The 25,841-nt window shown below is 43.9% G+C and overlaps 1 protein-coding gene across 5 annotated transcripts in view; it reads right to left on the reverse strand.

The window, feature by feature from the left end:
- Positions 1-993: 993 nt before the first annotated feature.
- triqk (triple QxxK/R motif containing) overlaps positions 994-25,841 on the reverse strand; it is a 169,989-nt gene continuing 145,141 nt past the window's right edge. For 4 of the 5 annotated variants that reach the window (XM_086194042.1, XM_086194040.1, XM_086194043.1 and 1 more), the window contains one exon: positions 994-1,853. In XM_086194042.1, the coding sequence (XP_086050168.1) occupies positions 1,734-1,853 (120 nt within the window). In that variant the 3' untranslated portion in view covers positions 994-1,733. Of the gene's footprint in view, positions 1,854-20,817; positions 22,892-25,841 lie in introns of those variants that run through there. The other variant, XM_086194044.1, reaches the window with a different exon arrangement.

Below are 25,841 nucleotides of genomic sequence, written 5' to 3' on the forward strand. Positions count from 1 at the left end.
GACATTCACTATCCCTCTCGCTTTGCCACACACACACACACACACACACACACACACATAAACATGCATACACAGCCCAGCAGACAGGAGGACACACGCTCATTTGTTCATTTGCTAGCTGAAAAACTGAACAGATGACGGCTTCTCCTTTCGGCGCTGTGCCAGTGTTGGTGGCAGTAGCGGTGGTTGGTGGCAGTGGGCTCATCATTCCACAAAACCCCAGCCAGATGTCCCAGAGCCTGGAAGGCAGGTGGGCCGGGTCTCCCCCCCCCACAACCCCACACCTCCCTCCTCCTCTGCTGCACCACGACAGGGCTGGCAGCTCTTCAAACCTGCTGGGTATAACCTTTAATTCACATGCTTTTCCTGGCACGGTGGGCCGAGGGGCTGCCATCTGCCTGGCCTGTTGTGGTATACATAGAGAGACAGAGAAAGGGAATGCGCGCGTGTGTGTGTGTGTGTGTCTGTCTGTGTGTGAGAGAGAGAGAGAGAGATAGTGATGGGGTGGTACACTGAATGATTGAGTTGCCCTGAGACCAAAACGGCCTCTAGGCCATATTGTTTTGGTGGTCCATCAGTTTACCAGAGGACCTGTGGCATGCTCTCTTGCTCCCTCTCTCTTACACACACACACACACACACACACACACACACACACACACACACACACACTCTTCAAAGGATCGAAGCAGCTGCTGATATTCAGGGCTATATATTGTGCGAACATGTCATCAAACACGATGCCCTTTAATGACTTTGGCACATTACTGCATCAAATATCAACAGCTTACGTAGGAAACAAATTAGTGGCCTCTTCATCGTACAGATGCTCAGCAGATGCAGGGATTTCCACTGTAGAGTTGGACACAACTTGGTACATTTTACAGTATCCCTTTCATCTGTTAACCAGCAGCACCTTTACTACACTTCCCTCCATCATGGCAGAAGGGCTGAGCTGTTTTGTTCACAACAGATGTCACTAATAATCCCCAACATAATGAAACACAGCTGATCCAAAGTCAGGATGCAGTCAACAAACGTGGCAACAGTCACCCCGGAGGTGAGCAGGATGCTTGAGTCAGAAACATGGGGGGAAATCACAATGTTGGGAATTATTGTCAGACTATATTACCTGATGAGATCAAGAGAGGAGAGGGGAATGAATTGCATCATATCTGACATGAGGTAAATAATAAAGAATTGTGTTTGCACCAAGCTGACATTCTGGTTTTGTCCATTCTTGGAATGTTGGGGTTGGGGTTCAATCAATGATGAGACCGTCTGATAAGCGTGACATCCCCTTCAGAACGAACAAAAACATAGAATTTTGCTCCCTCGGACAACGAAGCAACATGGTAAATCGGAACCAGCTTCACTGGCCACGCATGTGGAAGTACACATGGATAAAATGATCAACTCTGACATATTAAAGGGAATTATCATGCTTGTATTACTAGTCACATGTCAGTAGAATCAAATAAAACACTGAAATGACAACGGCGTTTTTGTTTGCTTGTTTTTTGTGGAACTGTACCAAACAATGATGCTCCCTTTGTCTCTGCAGAATGCAAATTGCATAATACTTCATTCTGAATGTATTTTCTTTAGCAAATATTTCATCTCCTGTGATTTGTATAAATTATCATTTTGATCAAATTAAAAGAGGACAAGGCATTTGAGGCTTTTCTTATCTGGGTATACAGAGCCAGGGAGAAAGAGGATGGACCAGCCGATCACCGAGGGTTCATGAGATTTTGAGGGAGAGGAGAAGTTTTGGCAGGCATAATCGTCTGCTTCAGAAGCTCCGCTATTGCTGTTGCTCCACACTCGTACGTCTTTCGAGGCTTGGTGACCTGGGAAAAAAAAGCCAAACACTCAGCGTTCAGGGCAGAAGGGATGCTCAGCACCTCATGCTGCTGGTGTTTGGAACCTAGAACAAGAAGCTCTCTTGTTGCTAACAAGTGAAATGATACATAACCCTTGGACAAAGTAATGCTCCGGTGGCCACTACTGAAGTTGGAGCATCTGAGGATTCGATGTAGTTCTACTTAAAGATGACACGACTTCACCAGAACACCCCAACCACTGCACGTGTTGTATCCATTAGTAACAGCAACAGTAGCTATAGCGCTGACAGTGTAATAGAATAACTAGTTGAATGATGATGCAGAAATTGCTGCGAGCGCCATCAGACATTCCTGAATCTAAACTGTGGCTTATTGGTGTTTGATTATGCAAATCCTTGTCTGGGTTTGATTATGCACGAGGCAGTGTAGAGTCATTCTCGTCCCATCCCTCCTTTTTCCAGCTTCACAGGAAATAGGAGAAGAGTGTTTGTCAGAGCAAAGAGAAAGGGAAAAAAGAGGGGAGGGGAAAAAAAGAAGACAGACAAGAAAAAAATGTGAGTGAGATTTAAGGGATTAAAAAAGAGAAAGAATGATCAAGACAGAGAGAAAGAGGAAGGAAACATCAGAGTGAGAGAGATAGATAGTGAGCAGCACACGCAAGAGATAATGAATAGAAAGAAAACGCCAGAAATAGTAAGGGAGGGAAAAAGTAGAGAAATGGAGAGATGAGGGAGAGAAAGAGAGGTGCAGCAGAGAGGCAGCCACAGGCCTGCTGTGCGGTGCATGGCGGAGGCTCATCATTCAGCTAATTATGATCAGGCTTTTCCCTGCAGGCAGAGCTGCGCTGGAAATGGAAAGTCTTTGTTCTCACACACCCCAATGGAAGCGATGGGGCATGGCGCCATGCAGATGAGATGTGTGTGTACACACACACACACACACCCACACACAAGCAAGCGTGCAGCATCATTAACACTGTATGCACGCACGTTGCCTGCGCCCACACCTATATTCTTGTGTATAGAGCTCAAAACATACACACACATTTACACAATGGCCATTCACACACTCTCTTAATGCACATCGCCACTCGTTTATACATTCCCCCAAACACACACTTCTCTGTGTTGCCGTCACTCATAATCATGCAGTGCACACCCAAGTAAATATGGACTCAAGGGATAGAACATACACACACACACACACACACACACACACGATGCTTTCCAGTGTGGGGACATTATGATGGCACACTGGCTTAAGTCTGAACCAACTGGAGAAAAGTATCCACAAAAATAAATGAATAATAGACAGAGAAGGTAATTTATAGCTTTTAGCACCCGCAAAATGAAAACATGCAGAAAAACTACTCTTCATCAGGCTAAAGGTCAAACATCCGGATTCTTGAAGGTGAGCGGTCAGGACCGCGCCGTAAACATTCACAGCCGAAGAGCAGTGCTTAGTCATTCAAATGTACGAGTGTTTAGAACATTTTTGGAACTAAAGTGACAAATAAGGACAAGAAAAAAACTCTGCCAAATATTTGAGATGGACTGAAAGCATAAGTACCTCAATTTAATTAAAATCCATCCATCCATCATTTTTCTGCTGTTTATCCTGTTAAAGGTTGGGGGGAGGGGGGTGGAGCCTATCCCAGCAGTTACGGGTGAGAGGCGGGGTTCACCCTGGACAGGTCACCAGTCCATCACAGGGCCAACACATAGAGACAGACAACCATTCACACTCACAGTCACACCTACGGTCAATTTAGAGTATCAATCAGCCTCGTCCCCTCTTGATGTCTTTGGACTGTGGGAGGAAGCTGGAGAACCAGAGAGAACCCACACAGGAACAGGAGAACATGCAGACTCACACAGAAAGACCCTGTGCTGGAGCCGGGACTCGAACCCAGAACCTTCTTGCTGTGAGGCAACAGTGCTGACCACTGCACCACCGTGCCACCCTTTAATTAAAATATTATTTATAATATTTTTGTTTGGAAAAAAAAATTCATTCGCAGGATTTCGGAGAACAGAAAATTAACCCGCAATTCATTTTTTCCATATGCAATGTATTTCAAAAAGGCACGAGTTGGTACGATAATTGGAATCCTGCAGTGTGCAAACAGTTTCTTTTCCAATGTACAGTGGAAATCTGAAGTAAAAGTATAGATTTATACTCCGTTTTATTTATGAAGGTGTTTATTAAGCTATGGAAAAGAATCAAACAACTGAAACAAAAGATTAGAAGTGACTGATTTCATTTGTTCTTGTTTGAAAAGAAAAGTGAGCCATGCTGTGAAGCCGTATATTACAGGAAAGACACAAAGAGAACAACTGATCGAGGTCACCTTTTATGCTGTTTCCAAGTGAGCAGCAACTCAAATCTCTGATTTCTGGATGGTTTGTGTCGCGTTTCTTGATATTAATGTGAGCCAGAGACCCTCGATTTACTGAATACCGGAAAATTTTATTCACTCTCCTTCTGTGTTGGATTACGGTCTCATGTGGCCCACAGCGCCACGTCTGTCCCGCTCTGCTAGCCTTCCCACCGGTGATCAACATATCATGAAACAACTTACAATAACAGCACAGTTTGGCAATCCTGACGAGTAAGACTGTTGGAGGACCAGTGAGTCAGTGCTGACGGCTGCTCGATGATGAATAGGAACACAAAGATGGGTAAAGGTAAAAACCTGAACGAGGCGAGAGAGAGAAACAGGACGTCACTGACTGGTTTGATGAGGGACGTGAGTCATGTTTCTGGCCTTCAGTGTCACTGCATCTCAAAAACTATTGAGTGCCTCTTAGAAATCAGGGACTGACGTGTGAGGCAGCTTCTCCAAAGACAGGACTACCTTTCAGAAGCATGGTCCTCATCCGACTTCGAGCATCTACAACAGGGTGCACTCAGGCTGTTCAGGCGGCTCGTGGTGGCCAGACTTCTTATGATTTCTTTCAGACCACGAAACAGGACGCATGATCAGTCTCATCTAGGGCATCTCCTCCCCTATAATTGCTCCCACTTTTCCCTCAAATCTGCCATGAATCCCCGAGCAGAGAGAAGAGCTCCACTCGTGTTCCTGCGGCAGGCAGACTGCGGTTTCAGCCATGCGCCATCTGTTTGTAAATAGCACGCCACGTTACTTTGGTGCACAAAGTGATGGAATGATGACTTGAACAGGCGCTAACATGTTAATACAGCGTCCGTTCTGTCAGCTAACCCCTGTCCAGGACCTACCAGGCTTCTGAGAGCGCTTACACAGGAAACTTATCTGTTTTTCCAGTTGGAGGTAAATTATTATAGTTTGGAAAAAATGCTGTAATGTTTCTAATTGCCACAATTTAAGTGGTTTGTGTGTCTTGAGCCTGGAAAAATGACAGAAAAAGTCCTGAGGTGGACTGAGTTGGATTGAAGATGAAGTCATCTGCATCACTAATTATAAAGGAAAAGGAGGATTGTGTGGAACACAAAGACAGACAGACAGACAGACAGACAGACAGACAGACAGACAGACGTAGCTTCAGGAGAGAACAGACTCTTGCAGATAGCCGCAGACAGATCTGCTGTTGGGCTGCACAATCCTAAATTATTGCAGATTTTCAAAATGTTTCCAACTACACTGAAAATCTGGAAATCCCACTGGAATAAAAGTTTGTTTGCTTTATACAAAGAGGAACATAATTCATGTGATTCAGTCTCCAGTCTCTGTGCGCTGCTGACAAAACATTACATAAACATGTTTTGTGCCTTCCTACAAAATGTTCCTGTCCATATTTTTTCATGAAGTCTAGTATTGCGGGCCTCCTGGCAGACAGCGAGGATCTGTTGGCATGCCTCTGCACCGCTCTGTCTCTCCTCTCTTGTTTGCAGTACAAACACATCTGCCTTTCACGCATAAGTGGCTCCTCAGAGTTGTGCAACGGTAAACAATCTCCCCCTGCTCCCACACAGAGGTGTGTATCGTTGAATATTGTCCCCAAAGCTGAAAAGACTTGGCAAAAGCACTCTGGTTGTTTTAATGAGCTGCTCATCGTTGGGTGGGTGCCTAGTGTGTGCGTGTGTGTGTGTGTGTGTGTGTGCATGCGTGCGTGTGTCCAATAGACATACATTGTCAGACGAACGTGAACAGGACATTAAGCATAAATAGCCTCAGTGACGCGGCTGCTTGGTTGGAGCTTATTGTTAGACTTTGTTCTCAGTGTCACGAGTGCATCCTCCTCCCATGAACACATATGGAAGTTCACTACAACTTATGAAGCAATATTTCTGTCAGGCCATGTTTAGGGTGGATGATGAGCCAACATTATGGGTGCTGACATGTTGAGTCCAACTATTGCTGCATTTGCGTAACTCTGTAATAACTCAGGAAGTCAGAGATGAATACTAAGGAGCTGCTGAGTTGACATTATATATGCAGAAAGATGGCAAATAAAAATCCCCGTTTAGCTCATGGTTAGTAATCCTGACTGATATCACTTCATCTTTAGCCTGATCACAAGTCAAAACAATATTTATTTTCCTTTGTTTTTCATTTTCACAAAAGGATTGAGATGTACCTTATCTTCTCTGCATGGCCAACAACAACCTAAAAGCTCATGAACACAACCAAGTTCAAAGAGCAATTTCCAAACTCGAAAAATCTGAATTTCCAACATCACACGAATGCAGCATTGAATGTGTGGTGAAATTAAGGTGGAATTCACAGTTTAAGACAAATTGTTGCATTGCATGTTGATCAATATGCCATTGACCTTAGACTTGTTAAATTAATTAAACCTACAAGGAAAAGATAATAAGTTCACCAGAAATGTGGCCTTTGGACTACCTGGTGGTGCCAAACAGAGTTTTAATCACCCAAATATTAAGGTGTCTTGGACACGCAGTGATCAATAACAGCACAAATAATTCGAATATGATGACAAACAAAAGTATTTATTCTAACTCATTAAGCTAGCAGCACACACACACGCACCCACACCCACACCCACACACACACACACACACACACACACACACACCACTGCCCATAACCTTTGAGAAACTTCTTGCTGCAGACTCATTATAGTTGAATCAATATGCCAGGGAATGGGACACCTCGGAGAGGAAGCTTGATGGGGGAAATTATGTGCCATTACCAGGCAAATGCCTTTTGCATAATTATTACATGTCTGACATGGTTACAAGCCATTACATAAATGCCCTATTCGCACTGTGCATGCATATTGATGCAGTTATACAGGCATATAAATGGACTGAGACCCAGGTTGTTGATGGCCAGGTGATGCTGCTTTACGTTGGGTCCTGCGTGGCGATAATGAATATGCTCGAATGATGCCTTTTCTGATTTTCTTTCATTTTATGAGTGCACACCAAGTACAATTTCATCAACATTGCAATATGACATACAAAAACTGCAATTTTCAAATCACAAAAAGGTGCACCACCGTATTTATTAAAGTATAATTGTGTGTCATTTTGGATTAAACATTGCGGCGCTGAAGAGTTGTCCTGCCTGCACATCATGGTCTGTCTTCAGACAGAGAAGCACAGCGTCATCATTTCATTAACTGCTTTTCAACAGAAATGTAGTGATGCAGTGACACGATAGCATAAACATTAAATAAGAAAGACAGTCAAACTTTGTAAACACATCCAAATATTTGTATTTTTTGACGCATATTATCTTGCATATTTTTTAGCTTTCACAAGTTATTGGACTTGTGAAAATGCGGTATTTTGAGCCACATGACATAACTGCCAGCTGACACAGCTGCAGGTATAGCAATGACTAGTCTTGGAAATGCTCCTCATGGGTCTCTGGCCAGAGACGTGTGGAGGACAGAGGAACTGTTAGGTAACCCCCCATTAATCCAACTAAACTGATAATCAGTCGACCTCGGAGCCAACCAGCCCGCCAGCCAGTGCAGCTGAGTGTCTCCTGCATGCTGCCAGCTCTCTGTTTCCTGCCAGTAGCTACAATGTGGGATTATTTACAGCTCTTTTTATAGTCCAGCGAATAAGCCCTTATTTTCTTCCAATCTACCCCAACTGGGAGAGCCAGCCCAGACAGTTGGAAGTGGCCTGGGAAGGCGTAATTATATTGGCAAATGTGCAGTGAACCCAACACACACACACACACACACACACACACACACACACACACACACACACACACACACACACACACACACACACACACACACACACACACACACACGCGCGCGCGCGCCTTCAAAGCATCGAACACACACGTGTTTAAACGCCACCACTTGAACTTGTGCGGAGTCTACTTACAGGTAAGTGTGTGGTTAATAAAGACAGAGTAAGCAACACTCAGCATACTACAACACCACCCAAACAGTAGGACCCCATCTCCACCCTCACAGCCAGCACAGCCCCTCCAGAGCCTCGCTGCTCGGCTCCCTCTCACTCAAACACATGTGTAACCAGCAGTCTGCAGGCCCACTGGCTGAGACACCAGCAGATTATGACTGCATATCTATCCGCCCTTCATTTGGCAGATTTGCACAAATAAAAACTGCTTTACCAAAAGATGCACCACTAAGCTATTTGGAAAGGTGCTTGGAAGCATGTTTGCAGTGATGAAAACAGGTGGAAGTCAAATGGCTCAGTTTTTGGTAGTCGGTGTCCATAAGGTGAAACCTTGGATACTGAATGGCTGGTGACGCTTCCTGTTCAGCCCGCTCACATTTGCGTTCTGATCAATAGGCCGTTGCTGTTCAGTGATTCAAACCATTGGAGATCTTGGGGGCTCTGATCTGATCAGGACCATCCATCACACCGTCCCTTGATGGACAGTTTATAACAGCTGTCAACGGGCGAGAGGCGCCAGCCCACATCAGGGCTCACACAGGAGACGATCTTCCCCATTCACACAGCCGCCAATTACCCTAACCTGCATGTCGCGGCGTGTGGGAGGGAGCACCCTGGGAGAACATGCAAAGTTCACGTTTGATGGACTCAAACCCAGGACCCTGTTGCTGCGGGAGGCTGCTCACCTCTGAACGTCGCTGCGTGAGGATGTAGCTCACGAGTGTACGAGTGATACCACACATCCCTCTGATCTGGGAATTTGATCTCAGTCGCACACAAAAAGGCGATGTCATTTCTCTGCTGCTAGTTCTGGGGGCGGGGGGGGGGGGGGGGTCTTGTCCGTGCGATGAATGAGATGAATGAGAATCCCTCTTGTTGATGTTTGAACCATTCCAGGGCTCCACCCGCACTGGTGATTAACCTGACTTGCAAGAAATAACCTGGGTGTCAAACCCTCAAACGAGGGTCAGAGAGAAATAACTGATAAAGTGGGTGTAATCGCTGTGCCTTTTACTCCAGCAGTCGTTGCAGGTCCTCCTAAGTGCTCTTTGTGTCCTTCCAACATGTATAATTTCACAATAACCCCCCCCCCCCCCCCCCCAAGTGCAGTCCAGCTTTCAGAGCGGCAACAGCAAATGAGATGAACAGACCATCAATTGTACCAAAGAAATTGTGGTCGAAAAAAATTGCTCTCAAGTGCAAGTGGGTTAAAATCGGTTTATACTCTCCTTCTCCATTTTAACCTCCCAAGTTTCTGCTGCTTCTTTTTTTTTTTTTTTTTTATTGTTGACACAGACCATGGTAGTTAGGATTCAAAGTAAAGTAAATATAATAACAGGAGCAGCAGATTCCTGTCAGTTAATATTCAAAGACCTTTAATATTGAGCCTGCATAAAAGCTCTGACATTTGGACGGAAATAAGACGTATTTGGGACGTAATCCGCGAAGACAGCGACAAGTGGCAAACGTGACAAATCTCTGTAAAACAGATTTAACCTGTCTCGTATTTATCTTTCTTTAAACAAGTGTCAGGACACCTCGAAAAATGCAATTATAAGGTACCTTTTATTTACGTGGAGTGAAATTAGTTGAAGACTAACTGCTGGACTCTACACACTGATTTAATTTGATTTGAGGGAGTAAAGCAGGAGTCATTCAGGGGGTAACAGCTTCTTGGCACAGTATTCTTAAATGCTGCTTAAACCCTAATCATTATAATTCACCATGGTTTTAATTAACTTTTCTTTTCTTTTTTTAACTTGAATTGAACAACAGCAGAACAATTTTAATGTGAAAACAAAATTAGACCCGGATCAAATTATGAAAATGTGGGCTTTTAATTGTGTAAAGACACGGCAACACAGCAAATTAAAATATTCCCTTATGTGCTTCGATATAATACTTGTTTGTTTTTAGCGCATCACTTATGACAAAAAGGCCTATAAAGCTGTTGCGTAAAAGCAAAGAGAGAGGAATAGCGCGCACAAACAAGAAGGGCGAGCGACACTCTAAACTGAGACGGGGTGAGGGAGCACAGGGGTACCAGCGAGTGTGTGGGAGACTGAGGAAGAGGAGCTGGGTGAGCTCAGCCTTGGCCTGCTGGTGAGTCAGGGGGCAAATATGCAGGGGATGCTCCTGGTACTGACTTGTGTTGAGGTCTGGGATCCATCTGGCCCACCCCCTCCCCCATTTTACACTATCTGCAGTTGAGGGAGGAGAGGCTGTGTCAGGTGTGTGTGTGTGTGTGTCTGTGTGTGTGTGTCTGTGTGTGTGTGTGTGTGTTGGGGGCAGTTTGAGCTGAGAGGTGGGGAGTCAGAATAGCGCAAATATGTGCTGCAGGAATTGAGGGACAGGAGCTGAAAATTCACGACAGAGAAGCAGACAGGCAGGAAAATGGAAGAAAGCGTCCGCCTTAATAAGTCTTGGGCAGCATGCGCATACGTGCACGCACGCACGCACACACACACACGCGCACACACACACACACACACGCACACATACACACACCCACACACTGGGCAAGTCCATTTCCACAACCAATCAAAACCTGAATGATTTGCAGACAACTCTTCATTTTTTTAACTCCCTGTGGTCAAGGTGACAGAACAATGAGGACAGTGTGTGTGTGTGTGTGTGTGTGTGTGTGTGTGTGTGTGTGTGTGTGAGCAGGGCCATTCAGTGTGTGTTACTGCTGAACAGTGTGAGAATTAACTGGAATATGTTTAATACTGAGTCACAGGAAAACATGGACTGTTGTGTGCTTGAAGCCAGAGATTTGTAAGACAATGAGCAGCTTTGTGTTTGTAGAAACGAGCTGAGAGGTGAGGTGATGCTAATTTGGATTAAAACTTGTCAAGCAGCTATGATATGAAATTTTAGCATCATTTAATTAAAAACTGCATTTTTGTTGTAATCAAATTAGTATCAGCCTTTTTATACATCCCTGTACATCCATGGTTATCCGAAATGGACTTGTGACCAACTCCACGGCCAACACAGGTGTGTGTGTGTGTGAGAGAGAGAGAGAGAGAGAGAGAGAGAGAGAGAGAGAGAGAGAGAGAGAGAGAGAGAGAGAGAGAGAAAGAGAGAGAGAGAGATTGTGTGTAATGGGAAAGCCACAGATGTGCGTCCCTAAATACCATCATTAAAAACAGTTCTGGTACAGACAGATATCACTCACTCACACATACACACACACACGCACACGCAGAGAAACACAGACACACACTTAATGTACTGAATCGAACAACACACATCCACTGTTGGGTAAAAGTTGTCCTTTGGGAAGGTTTTAGTGTGTGTGTGTGTGTGTGTGTGTGTGTGTGTGTGAGTGAGAGAGAAAGAAAGAAAGAGAGAGAGGGAGGGAGGATATTTAGAAGTCAAATGCAAATATTCAAGGTTTTTTTTTTAGAGAGAGAGAGAGAGAGAGAGAGAGAGAGAAAGGACACCTGTGTAAACGCAATGTCGCTCAGTTTGCCCAGATAACCGCCTGTCAGGTGGTTCTGTAAGAAATTTTTATTCCATGACTTCAAGGCATATTTGATGATATAAACAGCTTTGTTTGGCTCCAATGTGTCAAGTGGCCGACCGATAATATTTCAGAAGTTATAATCTTTTAGGGATGACAATAAAATGTTAATGGTATAATAATCATTTTGTCTCCCGTTAGGCAGTATTGTTTTGTTTTATGATCACAAAATCGCATCACAAAATAGCCTGAAAGACCACAAACCAATATAATAAGGCCTCAGGGCTTGTGTCCATGTCGAGTTTGTGTCTGCTAGGCCACTTTTGCGGCGGGAAAGAGACGACTTGCCATCTTTGCAAAGGAGACATGCTTATTTGATGATGTTTGACCACACAACTAAAAACATTCAGTATTCCAATAACCACGCGTTGCTGTCTCAACGGCGAAGGTACAGGAAGTGACCTACTCAGGACAGACAGAAAATAAAACTTACACCTGCTCAGGTTTCAGTAGAAATAAAAATGTTCTCTCATGAGTGGAAAAATGTTCGTTTCATTTAGGTTTTCCGAGACAAAAGAAAAAAAAAAATCTGCAGAGACTGGAAGCAAATGTTATTATGACTGGCTATTTACCCGCCATAATGAAAGAGCTGTTTGGTTGGAAAGCCGAGGCGATGGCGAGGACACAGACTTAACTCTAAAAAAAAAAAAATGCTAGGATTTATAAAAGGAGCTGATCAACTCAGACGCACAAAACTCTGATCAATCAGGCAGTTGGGAGGTGGCTCTGAGTACCCGATAGCTACTGTACCTGTCTTCCTTTTTCTGAGATGCTTCAATCAAATGTCACCTTCCCAAAACCAAGTAACAGCAGATTAGATTTGATGGCTGAATTTAACTTCGTGTCTTTTTGCAGGCTGTTTTAATGATTGAAAACTTGATATCATGTAAATGGAACAGCAGCAGGTAACAAGAAGGTACCGCGGGTTAAAGGCTTCACCAGGCAACAGTAAATCCATCTGCTGACCTCCAAGTAAGGCACTCTCACTTGGTAATTTATCAGGTAGGTTTATTTAAAACCCATACATGATATACAATGGCTCTGCAGAAATACTCCTTCAACGGGGATCATCATAATGTGGAACCTGGTGATTTCGGGAGCTGCTGCTGAAGGAACGTTCCTCAGGTAGCCCGCTGGCCGTGATGTTGTCTCTGCTCTTCACAGGAGGTTTTTCCAGCACTAAACATCTAAAAATGATAGAAAACAAGGGAGCAGTTCTTCCTGAATGGCGCTTTTTCTTCCCTCTGAATGACTGATATGTCCCCTAACCTCTGGTGACCTACGGCTTAAGTGGACAAGGGAGGCGAGAGAGAGTGGACAGAGCTAGAGTGGCGTCCAAATAGAGAGACCAGTGTGTGCATTTGTGAGACACAGAAAGAAAAAAGGAAAATGAAGACAGAAGTAGTGTGTGCACGAGTGCATGGGTTCCTTTTTGCCCCTGGGGTATAAGACCAGTGGCCTAACTCTTCTAAGAAAGACAGGGGACAACCATGATCTTTGAAAGGCATTAATGACCCTTTTACTACCTTGAAAACATTCCCAGGAGGTCCTCGGACTTCCCTCCACTCCATCTCAGAGCGTAAACATTCTCCAACAACCCACCAGATCACATCAGCTCAGAGTCCAGGGAAACACCAGGGCCAGTACACACTAAAATGAACCAGTACTCTCAGAAAGATATTCAAGTTGCATGAAAACCTCCTGGACTGTTACCGCCGTGTCACGCGATATCCCTGGTTTGTTTCACCCATAAAGAGACCAAGATGGAGAGGTGAACAGAGAGATTGATGGCCTCCATCTTCTGGGTCCATGTATCATCTGCCATTGTTGCCAAAACAAAGCGCTGTGGCTGCTTCAGCCGGTAAACGTCACCGGTGGTGGTGTGAGTGCATGCACTGAGAATGGCTAATTGTTCAGCATGTGCCAATAGGGTTAAAAGGAGGAAAGGCTCACCAAAAAAAAAAAGATGTTAAAATCTAATTCGGAGCAAATTCACATTTGGTTTTCTTAAAATTGATCCAAAAAGCAGTGGAGCGGAGAGAGGAAATGGTCGACGCAGTGGGAGAAATGAGGCTGATGCTGGGAAGAGATTACACATTTATTACTCTAAAATAAAGTTGTTACAGAACCTAATGATGGAGTGATAAATCCTGCTAGCAACAGGGATGGCATTAACAATTAAGAGGAAAACTAAATCATTAATGGAGGACTGAGATCTTGATGCAAGAGCACCTTTCTCTCATGAGATTTATGTCACAGGAAGCAGCAACCAGGCACACGCACAAGGTAAAGACAGCTTGCAGTCTTCCGATGTTTTAGGCCTTATTTTTAATCTTCCGTATTGATAGCAATTTTCAAACTTCACCAGCTATGCAGCAGTTCCTCTTGGCGTCATCAGTGTTGAAGTCACTATTCGTGAATCAGCCGACAGCGAAGGTTTGCAGCTTCCTAATGATGCTAGCAAAGCATGTAGCATGTAGGGAGCAGCCACTCGCACGCTGGTGGAGACCAAAACTGAGCCAGAACTCAGCCATACTGGAGAACTTTAACTCACCGGCTCAAAGGTAAATTGATTAGTTGTCAATGTGAACAGCTTGTTCCTCTTCCCCTCCATGCTTCTTACTGCTTTGCTGCACATCCATGCTGAAATAGGATAATAATATACCACGACAAAGACATGAATGTGCTCTAAATGGCAACACGCGCAGCGAAGGCAACCACAGCACCACTTACATGATTAAATCACTGAACTGAACCCAGTCCTGATTGGAGAGCCTGATGGTTGAGAAAATAAACAACTGAAGCCTCTGTGCTTCTTGAATGCACCAATCAATGCTTGGTTATTCTCTGGAACAGCGATTCCCAGAGTGAGAGAGACGGAGAAGGAAGGAGCTGAGATCTTCTTACTTATTTCAGGAAAAAAAGTTGCGGTAGCTAAAAGAAGAAGAAGAAGCTGCCGGTGTTCCTCCCTCGGGTAATCCCACGCTCACCGGTGCACGGCCCAGCACACCGCTGGAAAAGACACAACCTCTACAGCGTGTCCTGGCCTCTCACGAGGGATCGCTTCTTCTTTTACCACACACACTCAAAAGGCAGCTGTAGAATAATAATAATAATAATTAATCACAATTGGTGTTAAATATAGTTGCATATGTTTGTTTCATTCTTCCTGACAATTTCACCATTTAATACAGCTTAGCTCTTTAAGGGGTTTCACTGCAGCCAACAAATCTTCACATCGGAGGGGTTTTGCTTTGTCTCTTTCTTTTTGGTACCACCTACATTTATTTGCTCAACTAAATAATTACACAGGACTTTAGTGGCAGTTTCTGTTGTGACGCTCTACTAATGCACTTAATCCTTGCGTTTCAGTAAATCAGCTTAAGCAAAGTGTAACTGTATACTGAAATACTGCCTTAAAAAGAAGAACTTTTACCGTAATGAGATACTTGGATGGGTTCGTGAGATGCTATTTATGTGACTGTCTTGTATTAAGTGCAGTGAGAAACTAGATTAAGTAGATTTGGCAGAACTGTTATTTGTGTGCCTGTCAACACACGGGGAAAACTGTCGACGTACTTCTTAAGAGTGCTACTTTTTACACAGAGCTCTGCAGAATTAAATACATTTCTACTTGGGGCAAGTTGAGACTTAATCTCAAAATGAATCTGCAAACATTGACCCTGGAAGACCCCTGACTGGAGAATCACATTGTCTTCATGATGAGTCCCCCAGCGCCTCGTTTGCAGAACCATTAGCTACATTTTTGTCATCCCCGAAAGCCGACTTCTTAAAGTCCGCTGTAGCGCACGTGCTGATATTTAGGCCTGATACTGCACATTTCTATGGCATGATAGCTACACTTGAAAAGGCAAAACAAACGAATGATGAAAATCAATCAGCCTGAGTCCCACAGAAGCAGCAATAGTTATCAGCTGTGCTACGAGGGCTCTTCTTCTCTGTTTGTGTAGCAGAGGTCTGGCTGAATCGGTGTCAGGCGGATCAGGTTTGGATGGTTTACTCAGGGTGTTGAGTCTCCTGGGAATTAAAGTGTAGGATGTCAGCTGCTGCTTCCTGCTTTAGTCAGTAACAGGAACTGGCTGTGTTCCAGTGTGTGAGCGTGTGTGTGTGTGTGTGTGTGCGCTGTCAGACGGAGAATCGGGCAACAAGCCCAGGTGCGGCAGAGCCCAGGTGTTCCGCCATGAAGAACACAATGAATGTGTGCAAATATGGAGGGACAGACAGGCAAATGGAGCGGGATTGGTATCAGAGAGCACACCTGTTGAGCACCTGCCCTATCTGCTCACTGATTATGGATGCAACACACACACACACACACACACACACACACACACACACACACACACACACACACACACACACACGCAAATGCTCAACATCCAAATTTCTTTCAAATCACAGTTGTGGATCAATGATTTGGCCACACTATAACACCCAGGAAACAGATGAGCAAGTGTGTAAGTGTCGTTCAGTACAAGTGAGTTAAAAGCTTGTTTTCTTGTGTGTGTACGTGTGTGAGGGGGGTGTTTATCAAGAGACGGTCGCCGACCTCAAGCCACTTCTGAGACATCATAACTTTCCTGCTTCGTTCTCGCTGCCCTCTCTGCCTTTCTCAGCTCTCCCACCGAGTCCTTCAGTGTCTCTGTGTCATTAGGCAGCACATCAGGGATTAGGAAGGCGATGGGAGGATGTGATTCACAGCAGAATCCACTAAGTCTGGCATTACCACGCACCTCACAAAGCACGGGGGAGTTTCTAATCCACAGCACAGCGCAATCCCGCTAATGCATTCATATCAAACGCGCAGGCAACAGAGGTCGGCCGAGAATTAAACACCAAAGCATTACTGTCAAGTTCAGCTCTAATGTGATCGTGTTTGTTTGTCATAGCAAAGTCTCCAGAAAGTTGTGCTGGGTCTGATCGCAGACCAGACGAGGGATCGACCGATGCAGAAGTCTGAATAAGATGTTTGAACTTGAAGAAAAATGGGCATCCAAGGTTGCTGCACACTTTGGGGAAATTAAGTGTTTGTTTTTTTTTAAACTTTAGACAGAGAAAACTTAATATCTCTTCCCAGAAAGACAAACGCGAGGCTGGAGATGGGGATTGTTAAAGTTTTATCTGGTCAATACTAGTCCCCATTATTCCCTGCAAACAATAAAGACATGACATGAAAAGGATGCGGAGGAATTTCTCAAACGGATCGATTGCTGTGTTACTTCCTTCATGTGCAACTGCACTTCTATTACCTTGTGCAGACTGAATCCACATCTTTGAACATTCTGATGTGTTAGCCATGACCGGCGAGGACACGGACCGCATCATCCATAATCTCCTGCTACCTCAGGAAAGCTTCAAGCCACTTTATGACTCTGAATTCTGAAAATTTGATATTTTTTGGGAGGAGGGGGGGGGGGGGGTCTGCAGGGGTGCTGACATTGCATACAAAATACCTGCAACATTTTTTTTGACAATGAGTGATAGTACTAGCACACGATATAGCACATTTCCTATGGTTCCGTGTGAAAATTATACCTGACCACATGGCAGATTTACCTGTCACTGTCTCGTGTCCACTCATCCTCCATGTTTGTGCTGCCTATGGAAAATTCCCCGCCAATTGTGAACATGTGCAGAAGAATCCAAATAATGAAAAACCAGCAGTGGAGAGTTTTCTTTATCACACCAAAATAAAAGACAGAACATGATCTGAAGGAAACTGCTTCATCGCACAAATATACTACACAGCCTGGCTTGGATGTGTACTCCAAAGTACCTTCATGATTTAAATCTGCATAATTTCAAGGAGAACTGCATACGCTGACAAATACCTGCCGTAAATCAATGAGAGGGAGCCCGAGAAAGAGGGAGGAGACATTACGGGTGAGACTCGCAGTGGTACTCTGTGACACGCATCATCAGTCCTGTCTTCTCCCTGTATCTCCCCAATGGGAGCACAGCAGTGTGTGTGTGTGTGTGTGTGTGTCGATGTGAGTGCGTGAGGACCATGAGCTTCTGTGTCAGAGTAACTTGTAGAGAAACTGTGTGTGTGTGTGTGTGTGTGTGTGTGTGTGTTAGAGATAGGGACTAAATGAGCTCCTGCCGGGACTGACCCTTCTCACTTCTCACCGGTCCGTCAGAGAGACTGAGCGCTTCACTGGAGCGTGGCCACAGGCACGCTGCGGAATACTGCACGCACACACACACTTGCACACACACATATGTATGAATGCTTTCAGGAAAGAGGACTTACATCCACACAAACACAAAGTTGTCACTAAAACAAAGATAAACACCAGTTTAGAAACTTAACAGAAAATGCACAGAGGTCAATAATCGGCTCAGTTCCCATGACGTCATGCTGCGGCTGGAAAACGTGACAAAATGCATTTGTCTATTTATGTCAAAAGCAAATACCATACAGCTTGAATGCAAGCCAAACCTAGCAAGAAGTGTGTGTGTGTGTGTGTGTGTGTGTTGGTGGTGGTGGTGGGGTCAGGTTCACCAGCAGTGGTAATTATGATTCATGTCTCAGTAAACAGTTGTACATGTATTAGAACATTTCCATCCGTCTAAAGTGTGGGAAAATTAAATATTCTGTGTGTGTGTTGGTGTATAAGCAAGTTTGAGTCGAGGTATAATTACTCTTTGTGACACACCTCACATGACTAATGAGTAGGATTTGGGTGCATGGCGGCTCGCTCATTTGTCAGTGGGTGCCAGGTAAAGCTTCAGTGCGTTCAATTGCTGTGGAGCGCTGTTAAGGTCATGCTAAGTGCTTCTACAACGCTACTGCCTGTGAGCACAAGTCAGCCAGGCACCGTCAATTAGCAGAGACGTACCGTACCATGTACACCAATGTCACTCTCGTCCCTTTGTCACTGCTGCATGTCAAACGTATCTTCCATTAACTGTAGCCTCCAATCTCTCGTAGCGGCACAGTGGAAGTCCCCACAGTTGACACACAGACAGCCTTACACTCATCCGGGGAGAACAATAAGAACATGACTACTTCCAGAATAATCGAGGAACCAATTAGGGAGTTGTTTAGAGATAGAGCAATCTGAGAAGGATAATAGAAAGCTTTTATCCCATTAAAACACACACACACACACACACAAAAACAGGATTTATTGCTATTAAGACTCTATGACAAGACCTGAATTTACCAGCTACATATAATCCATCCATCCATCCATCCATCCATTTTCTTCCGCTTATCCCGTTAAGGGTCGCGGGGGGCTGGAGCCTATCCCAGCAGCCTTCGGGCGAGAGGCGGGGTTCACCCTGGACAGGTCGCAAGTCAGTGGCAGGGCCACTGCGCCACCGTGCCGCTCTACATAAAACCTTCAATGACAAATACAAACCATTAAATAAATCTATCATTTTACTTATATTATCCATAAGTAGATACAGCCTGATTGAGGAATTGTAGAGAAATACTTTAGCAAACATTCCATAAAGAGGAACAAAGAGCAGTCATGTCTAATCATTCGAAAAGAGCATCTCGGGCCGGGTTTGCAGTTTATCTTCATTGAAAATAACAACAACAAAAATCTGCAACAACAACAACAAAAAAAACAGTAAAAAACATCAACTGCAATCAATTCAAACTTAAAATCTAGCACAATGAATTAAATTAACAAACAGATGAAAAGGACAGGATTTGATTTTTATAAATACAGAGTGAGCTGGCGATTCCAACATCCCCTGGCAGATAAGAGACGTCAGACACAGGAAGGAAGCTGAGCGCTCCATGTTAAAAGACACATAAGAACATTTACAAAGAAAAGCAGTGGAGGACCTTGGGAGACCCGGCAGGATGACACAGAAGATGGTTGGCGGAGCAAGGTCGTTTTGAGCTTTTCAGAAAAGCTCTAAAAGGTTCCCGCCGCCTGCTTGGTGTCTTCAGCACTGAGGTCATGTGATACGTTGAGCTTGAGAACATTACTCCCAACGTCACATTCACTGCATCACTCAGATTGAGGCATGATATGAGATGCTAATAAACATAGCATTAGCTGTAGCTTGGTGGTTAACAAGCACTTGTGCCAGAAAAATGTGTTGTTTTTTTTACAATTTTGAATTTTAGAGACGGCGTTAAAAACCTTGTCTTTTCTTTCCGGTTGACGCTGACTCAGATATTTCTTAACTATCTGCAATCAGCTCATATTGGCACACTAGCACGTCACTGAAGAGCAGGACACAGAGACCTACACGGATGCTGCCATGATGCCAGGCTGAGGTTTTGTCTCAGGGTCAGCCAACAGCAGTTCACCCTCCTCATTAACCCACAAGAGAAATTGTCTCTACAGCCTTTAAAGCCACATATGAAGTTGGCGTATTTGGCTGAATTCCTTCTTAACAAAGCCGTCAGAATTCAAGGTTCCAGTCTTGGCCACACGAAGACTGTGTGTGTCAAATGTCTTCTAGCGTGTGTGACCACGGTGAACGCAGAGGGATCATCCTGCAGCCGTTCAGGTGGCATGGTGTGAATGTCAAATACTTTAGGACCGCAAAAGGTTTCAGAGAACATGGCGGAACATCCATGAGTCCACTATGAAGCAGAGGACGGAGGGGACGTGTTGACAGCATCTCATCTACGTCTGCCTCCCCGGGAAGGACCCAGAATCCTGAGATGCGCCTCGGTAGTTCGCCCGTTTTGCCTGGTTGGACGAACCTGGGGGGGGTTCAGGCATTTGCGGGAGCGGAGGAGGCAAACAAGGACGCATCCACTTGGTGGACTAGTGATTCATCAAGTTCCCGTGGCTGAGCTCTGCAATCACTTAGTCGACGTTCTAGCCATGTTCTTTTCCTCCATTTCAGTCTGAACAGTGTGGGAGTCCAGGGTAAGTTAGGAGGAATATTCTATATTCAAATAGCCTGCAGAGGTATTTGAGTGACAGCAGTCAATCCACACCATGGTGGTGGGAAAGTCTGCTGGGAATCAGAAGAACAAAATAAAATCAAACCCACTGCTGAAATCATCCACGTGTCTGTCGACTGTACAACTGGACGCTAGCAGGCCTACAGGAGGTGAACGCTGCATTAAATGACGTGAAGTTCAACTTCAAATGAGTAGAAACATCTTTTATTTTTGTCTTGCATCGTACAGCTCTTTCAAAAGATACATTGTTTCAATTTCATAGTAATTTAATGAAAGAAATGATTCGGTGGCTATAAAAACAGCAACAGGAAATGATGAATCAGTCATACGGGTAAAAATATCCCAACACTATTACATACCACCCATTTCAAGCACTAGCAGAGCGCTGCCCATTCCAGCATTGCATAAAGGTCATTGCCATTTCACTATTGTTCAAAAAAATAGGTCTTGCCAAACACGCGCCTGAATAAATAGTCCATGCTGTCAGATCCTTTCCATTGTGCTGATGTCAGAGCTCTGGCAGTTGGTAATGGTGACCCCTTCGATAACAGGTGTCACGTATGAAGGTCTATTAGGCCAGACTATCTATTGTTACACATGTGAGTTACTCACAGTGGCGGTGGGTGGGTGGGGTTGGTGAGGGTTCTGGTACGGGTGCATGCTTATCATAATGGTTTCTTTGACTTGAAGTCTTTTACAAGAGGTCAGGAGGTCATGGGAGAAAAGGGGGGGGGGGAGCCACAAAGAGCAAGTGGCGGGATAAAAGAGGCATTGATGAAGCTTCATATTTCCGTCTATAAACATGTCACAGATAACGATGTCTACATGTGACTATGAGAGGAATCCTGCGAGACACACACAGGCTCATCTCTATTCAGTCATCATTCAATTTACATTCAAATGACAGAAGAGAATGTAAATATTTGTAATGCTAATCCTGTAGATGCCGGTCCCTGCGACAGGTAGAATGTGCCGCTCTGTATTCTGCCCACATGTTCAATCAGCATGAGAGCTTGGCGGATTCTAATCTCACACTTAGTGATCTCCGCGTACGCGGGAGGAAAAGTTTGTGCACTGGAATGGGAGGCAAGCGTTTGTCTCAATGTGACATCGGCCTCAGCAGGAGATTTCCATTTTTTCTGTTAGAGGAAGAAACTGTGGGATGTGATTCTCCAGAATATGATTAACAGAATCTCATTACTGGCGTGACTGTGGTTAGGAAGATGTGTAAAAACAGACTTGCTTGTTTTACTCAATGAAGAAAGAGGTCACCGACTCTTTATGTGAAGGGCGGGAAAGCTTAAAATAATGAGGAAAAGACGAACGTGGGTGCTGAATTAGTGTGTAACAGGCGTCAATATGACGATTCCAGTTCTATCACCTATTCAACCGCTGGGAAACAAACAATCATTCCGGATAGATGCATCGACCAAACCACCCTGATGACACTAACTTAACGTTCCGATCTTATTGGGTTTGCATGGATGAGGTCACAGGAATGTCGTGTGTGTAATTTCATCAAATTGTTTCATATAAGACCTCAGAACTGAAATACGTTAAGTTGAAAGTTCGTGCGTCATATGAAGAATGACCAGGACCCGCTGGACTTGTTCAGAAGTACTCGGGTTTGTTTCTGGATTACTGAGCATGCAGCTGTAGAACACTTGGATTATATTGTGCCTTTGAGAGTTGATAAACAGACATTTTGGACAGTTTTGCTCTTGTTCGTAGTCGGTCTCTATTAGCTTCAAGCTAAAAGTATTTGGTTGGCCTTTCCTGAATTCTCCAAGAAGTCATACAGGGGGAAAGAACATCTTTGTGAGTTTTAAGACACTGAACAGCGATTCACTGAAAGGCAGATTACAATTTTGCACATTGGTGGCCCAGAGGTTTGAGGTGCCAATAATCTCCAACATCACGCTCATCGCTCGAATGTTGTGTTGCCAATAAAAACCTAAATTACCTCAATGATATTTCTCAAAAAAAGGAAAGAGGACATTTAATAACATCTGCCAAAACAATCTGTAACTGCCACAAACTGAAGACAACATCTGTGTGCTTTGGTGGTCATACAGTTTATGGCTATTAGGACTCTGTCATATCTGTAAAATATCCGTCTACAGTCTTCTCTTTTTCTTGACGTGCAGAGGGGGAGAGAGAGTATTAATCCACATCCAAATCCATGTTAACCTCATTGCTCAGGTTGAGGTAGAAGAAGGCGTAGACGCAGAGAACAAAGAACAGTATGGCTGCGATGACCAGAAAGGCATCCTGGGAAGAATAAAGAGAAGATTCTAAGGAAGAGTGATCATGGTTTTTCTGTAAACTGAGATACTGTACTGACGCTCTCCCTCTCGGGGAGACGTTTTACTCTGGTTAAATACGCAGTGTTCTGTAAGAATTTTCATTGTTGTGTCAATATTTATCTATATTGCTTACTTTCATATTCAAATACTCGCTAATAGATTTTCAATCAGTCTGACGGTGTGAATAAAAACATTCTTTTTATTATTGTGCTGCTCCGAAATGGAATATTAACAAGGTTTTTTGATGTGCTTATTAAATCACCCCACTCTCAGCTACTGCAGTAAAAGAATGCTGTTCAAATGCTGCGGTCTTTTACTTTCCGTCTGACCTTCATCTTTTTCGTCCTTGGAGGAAGCCTGAGAAGTCAAATAATTCACTCACGCCAAACAAGAAAGAGCTCGCTTGCTGTCCTTCCGTCCCGGCGGTCAGTCGGACACACTCGAGCACGTCGACAAGTGTTTTCATCAACTCATCTTTCAATTTCTGTGATTAGAAGACTGAATGTCAATCGCAGTTGGAATTTTTTGGGGGGAGAATTTTAGAGATTGTAATCATAAAGCCATTTATACCTTAATTTATTGATAGCGTTACTTTTTTTCTCTTTGTAGTCCACAACATGAAACAGTTCATGATCCACTACTGGGCGTCTGACCGCTGTTTTCATTCCTAGTTACTGGCAACGGTGCAAATTAGCAGCGTTGCTGCATTGTAGATATAATAAAAAGATAAATATGCATTTGATTCATCAATGCATGCTCACACTTTAATATCTGGGTTTAGATAAGCTTGCTGTGTCTTATTTATATATTGTGGTCATCCATTACATAGACAGAGCAGGATGACCGACATTTTCGGTCTTCTTTCGTGATATGTTTGGTGTTTTTAGAGCTTTTGGATCTGACGACATTCCTTCAAACGCTTCTATTTCATCAGCCAAAAACGCCACTTTAATGTTGACGGACGGCCGAATCGGGAGCTGAGTGTGTGTTTTCAAATGTGGCTTGATTTGTGTGTAAATGGTTGCAGGATCTGGTGCTCCGGCTCCGACTCATTTCCACATAAATGACACAAACACTGCTGCGTTTGAAAGAGCCACTGTGGGAAATCTGCCGTTAGTTCAGTTTCAGTAAAGTGAGACGGCCTCTCGTAAACATCTGAGGAATTCCGTCTGGCTCATTCAAGCTTTCTGTTGACGCAAAGGTATTAAGAGGAGACTCTATTCCATCAGTTCCCAAAGTTCTGCTGACATTTTTACGGAAAAGTTAAACTTTCTTGAACAAAATGGCCTAATTTTTTATTTTCTATTGGTTAATTGTCAGACAAATTGAGGCTTTCCAGAGGAGTGGCATTCAACTTGAAAATGGGAATTTGGAGTGCTCGTTCATTATGTGGCGCTCACACACAGTCTTCATCAGCTTGAGTTTCATTAGGGCCACTCAGAGTATTGAGTTATTATTCTGAGCTATTCCAGTTTTTCTTTATCAAGGGAACTCATTAGCAACAAACTTTTTCATCAACACTGGAGAGCTTGGAGGGTTTAAAAGAGTGCGGAGTACATTTTGATTGGGGGTTATTGAAAAAGAAATATTTGATTTGAACATAAAAATAAGTTCTAACATGCAAACTGGGCCACAAAAACAGAGACAAGACAAGTAAATTCAAGCATGTGATTATAGCCTATTGACTCTATGCAAAGCTGGCAGCAATGAAAGTGAAGCCAACAGGTCTTGACGCCCCCTGTTGGCTGCTGACAGTATAGTTCAGCCCCTGCATGTTAGCGGATGATGAACCCTTTTTCTTTGAATTTCTGAATTTTAAAATTAGCATAAAATATTGATGATTAAGGGCTGATACAGTTATATGTGGAATTGTTTTATTATCTCGTGTCGAACGGCCAGTAAACCGGTTACTAGGTTTCCAAGTTGTGCACAAGTAGTTATGAGGCTAAAAATGTGGCATGAGTGACGTTTATGAAATAATTGGACATTTTCAGGCTTCAGGACGCTCAGATTTCTTCAGACCAGCAGTCTGGAATCATTTTATGGTTTTGTTATGTATTTTGGTCATATTTGATGATTGGTCTCCATTCACTTAAATGGTTTGCGAGATTAATGCAAAATCCTTTTTGTAAAACTGCAGCAGGGTTTTGTAAACTAAAAAAAAAAAACGCCACCTGACTGTCTTTGTCTACTCACCCTCGTACCAACGGGCGGAGTTTTCATTTTTAGGCGAACTATCCCTTTAACAAGTATTGTCAGTTCATTTCTCACATCTGTTGCTTTATAAATTTGTACTTTAGGTAAATGGGTTAATTTGTTCTGCTTTTCTGTTTTCTTTATGGCATGGAACATAAATAAGGGAATGATTCATCTTAGTTCAATATGTCTGACCAAAGTAGCGATGGTACTGGAGGTTTTTCAGATGCTAAATCAGGCCACGACATTCCTAAGTGAGTGAACGAGTACAGACATTCATAACACATGACTCAGGCTGAATGTGAGCAGAGCACCGTGTCTGGGTTCGCTTGAGGGGGGAGGACACGGGTAACAACGTGAGGGGACACAAGGTTACAGCAAGACAACACTTAAAAACAGGAGCAAAGAAGACTGTGACACATTAAAAAAAGAAATAGACAGAAACATTGAGAAAACAGGCGTTTAGTCATTGCTATATGCAGCATGCAGACAGAGGACTAAAAATTCACCCCACTGGCCAGAACTGCTTAAGGAGAGAGACAGCGAATGGAAAACAAAAGTTAGAGGGAAAAAACAAGCGGGAGATAAGGCTTTGCACAAACGAGGGGTGGTGGGGGGCTAATAATAATTCCTCTCTGACGAAGGGCAAAGGGGTGGGGGTGGCAGCGATGGGAGGGGGGGGGGGGGGACAATTAAAAGGCGTCACAGCATCCAAAGCT

Source organism: Aulostomus chinensis, chromosome 22, assembly GCF_037954235.1.
Source record: "Aulostomus chinensis isolate RoL2024-O1b breed Wild chromosome 22, RoL_Achi_v1.0, whole genome shotgun sequence".
NCBI classification, from domain to species: Eukaryota; Metazoa; Chordata; class Actinopteri; order Syngnathiformes; family Aulostomidae; genus Aulostomus; species Aulostomus chinensis.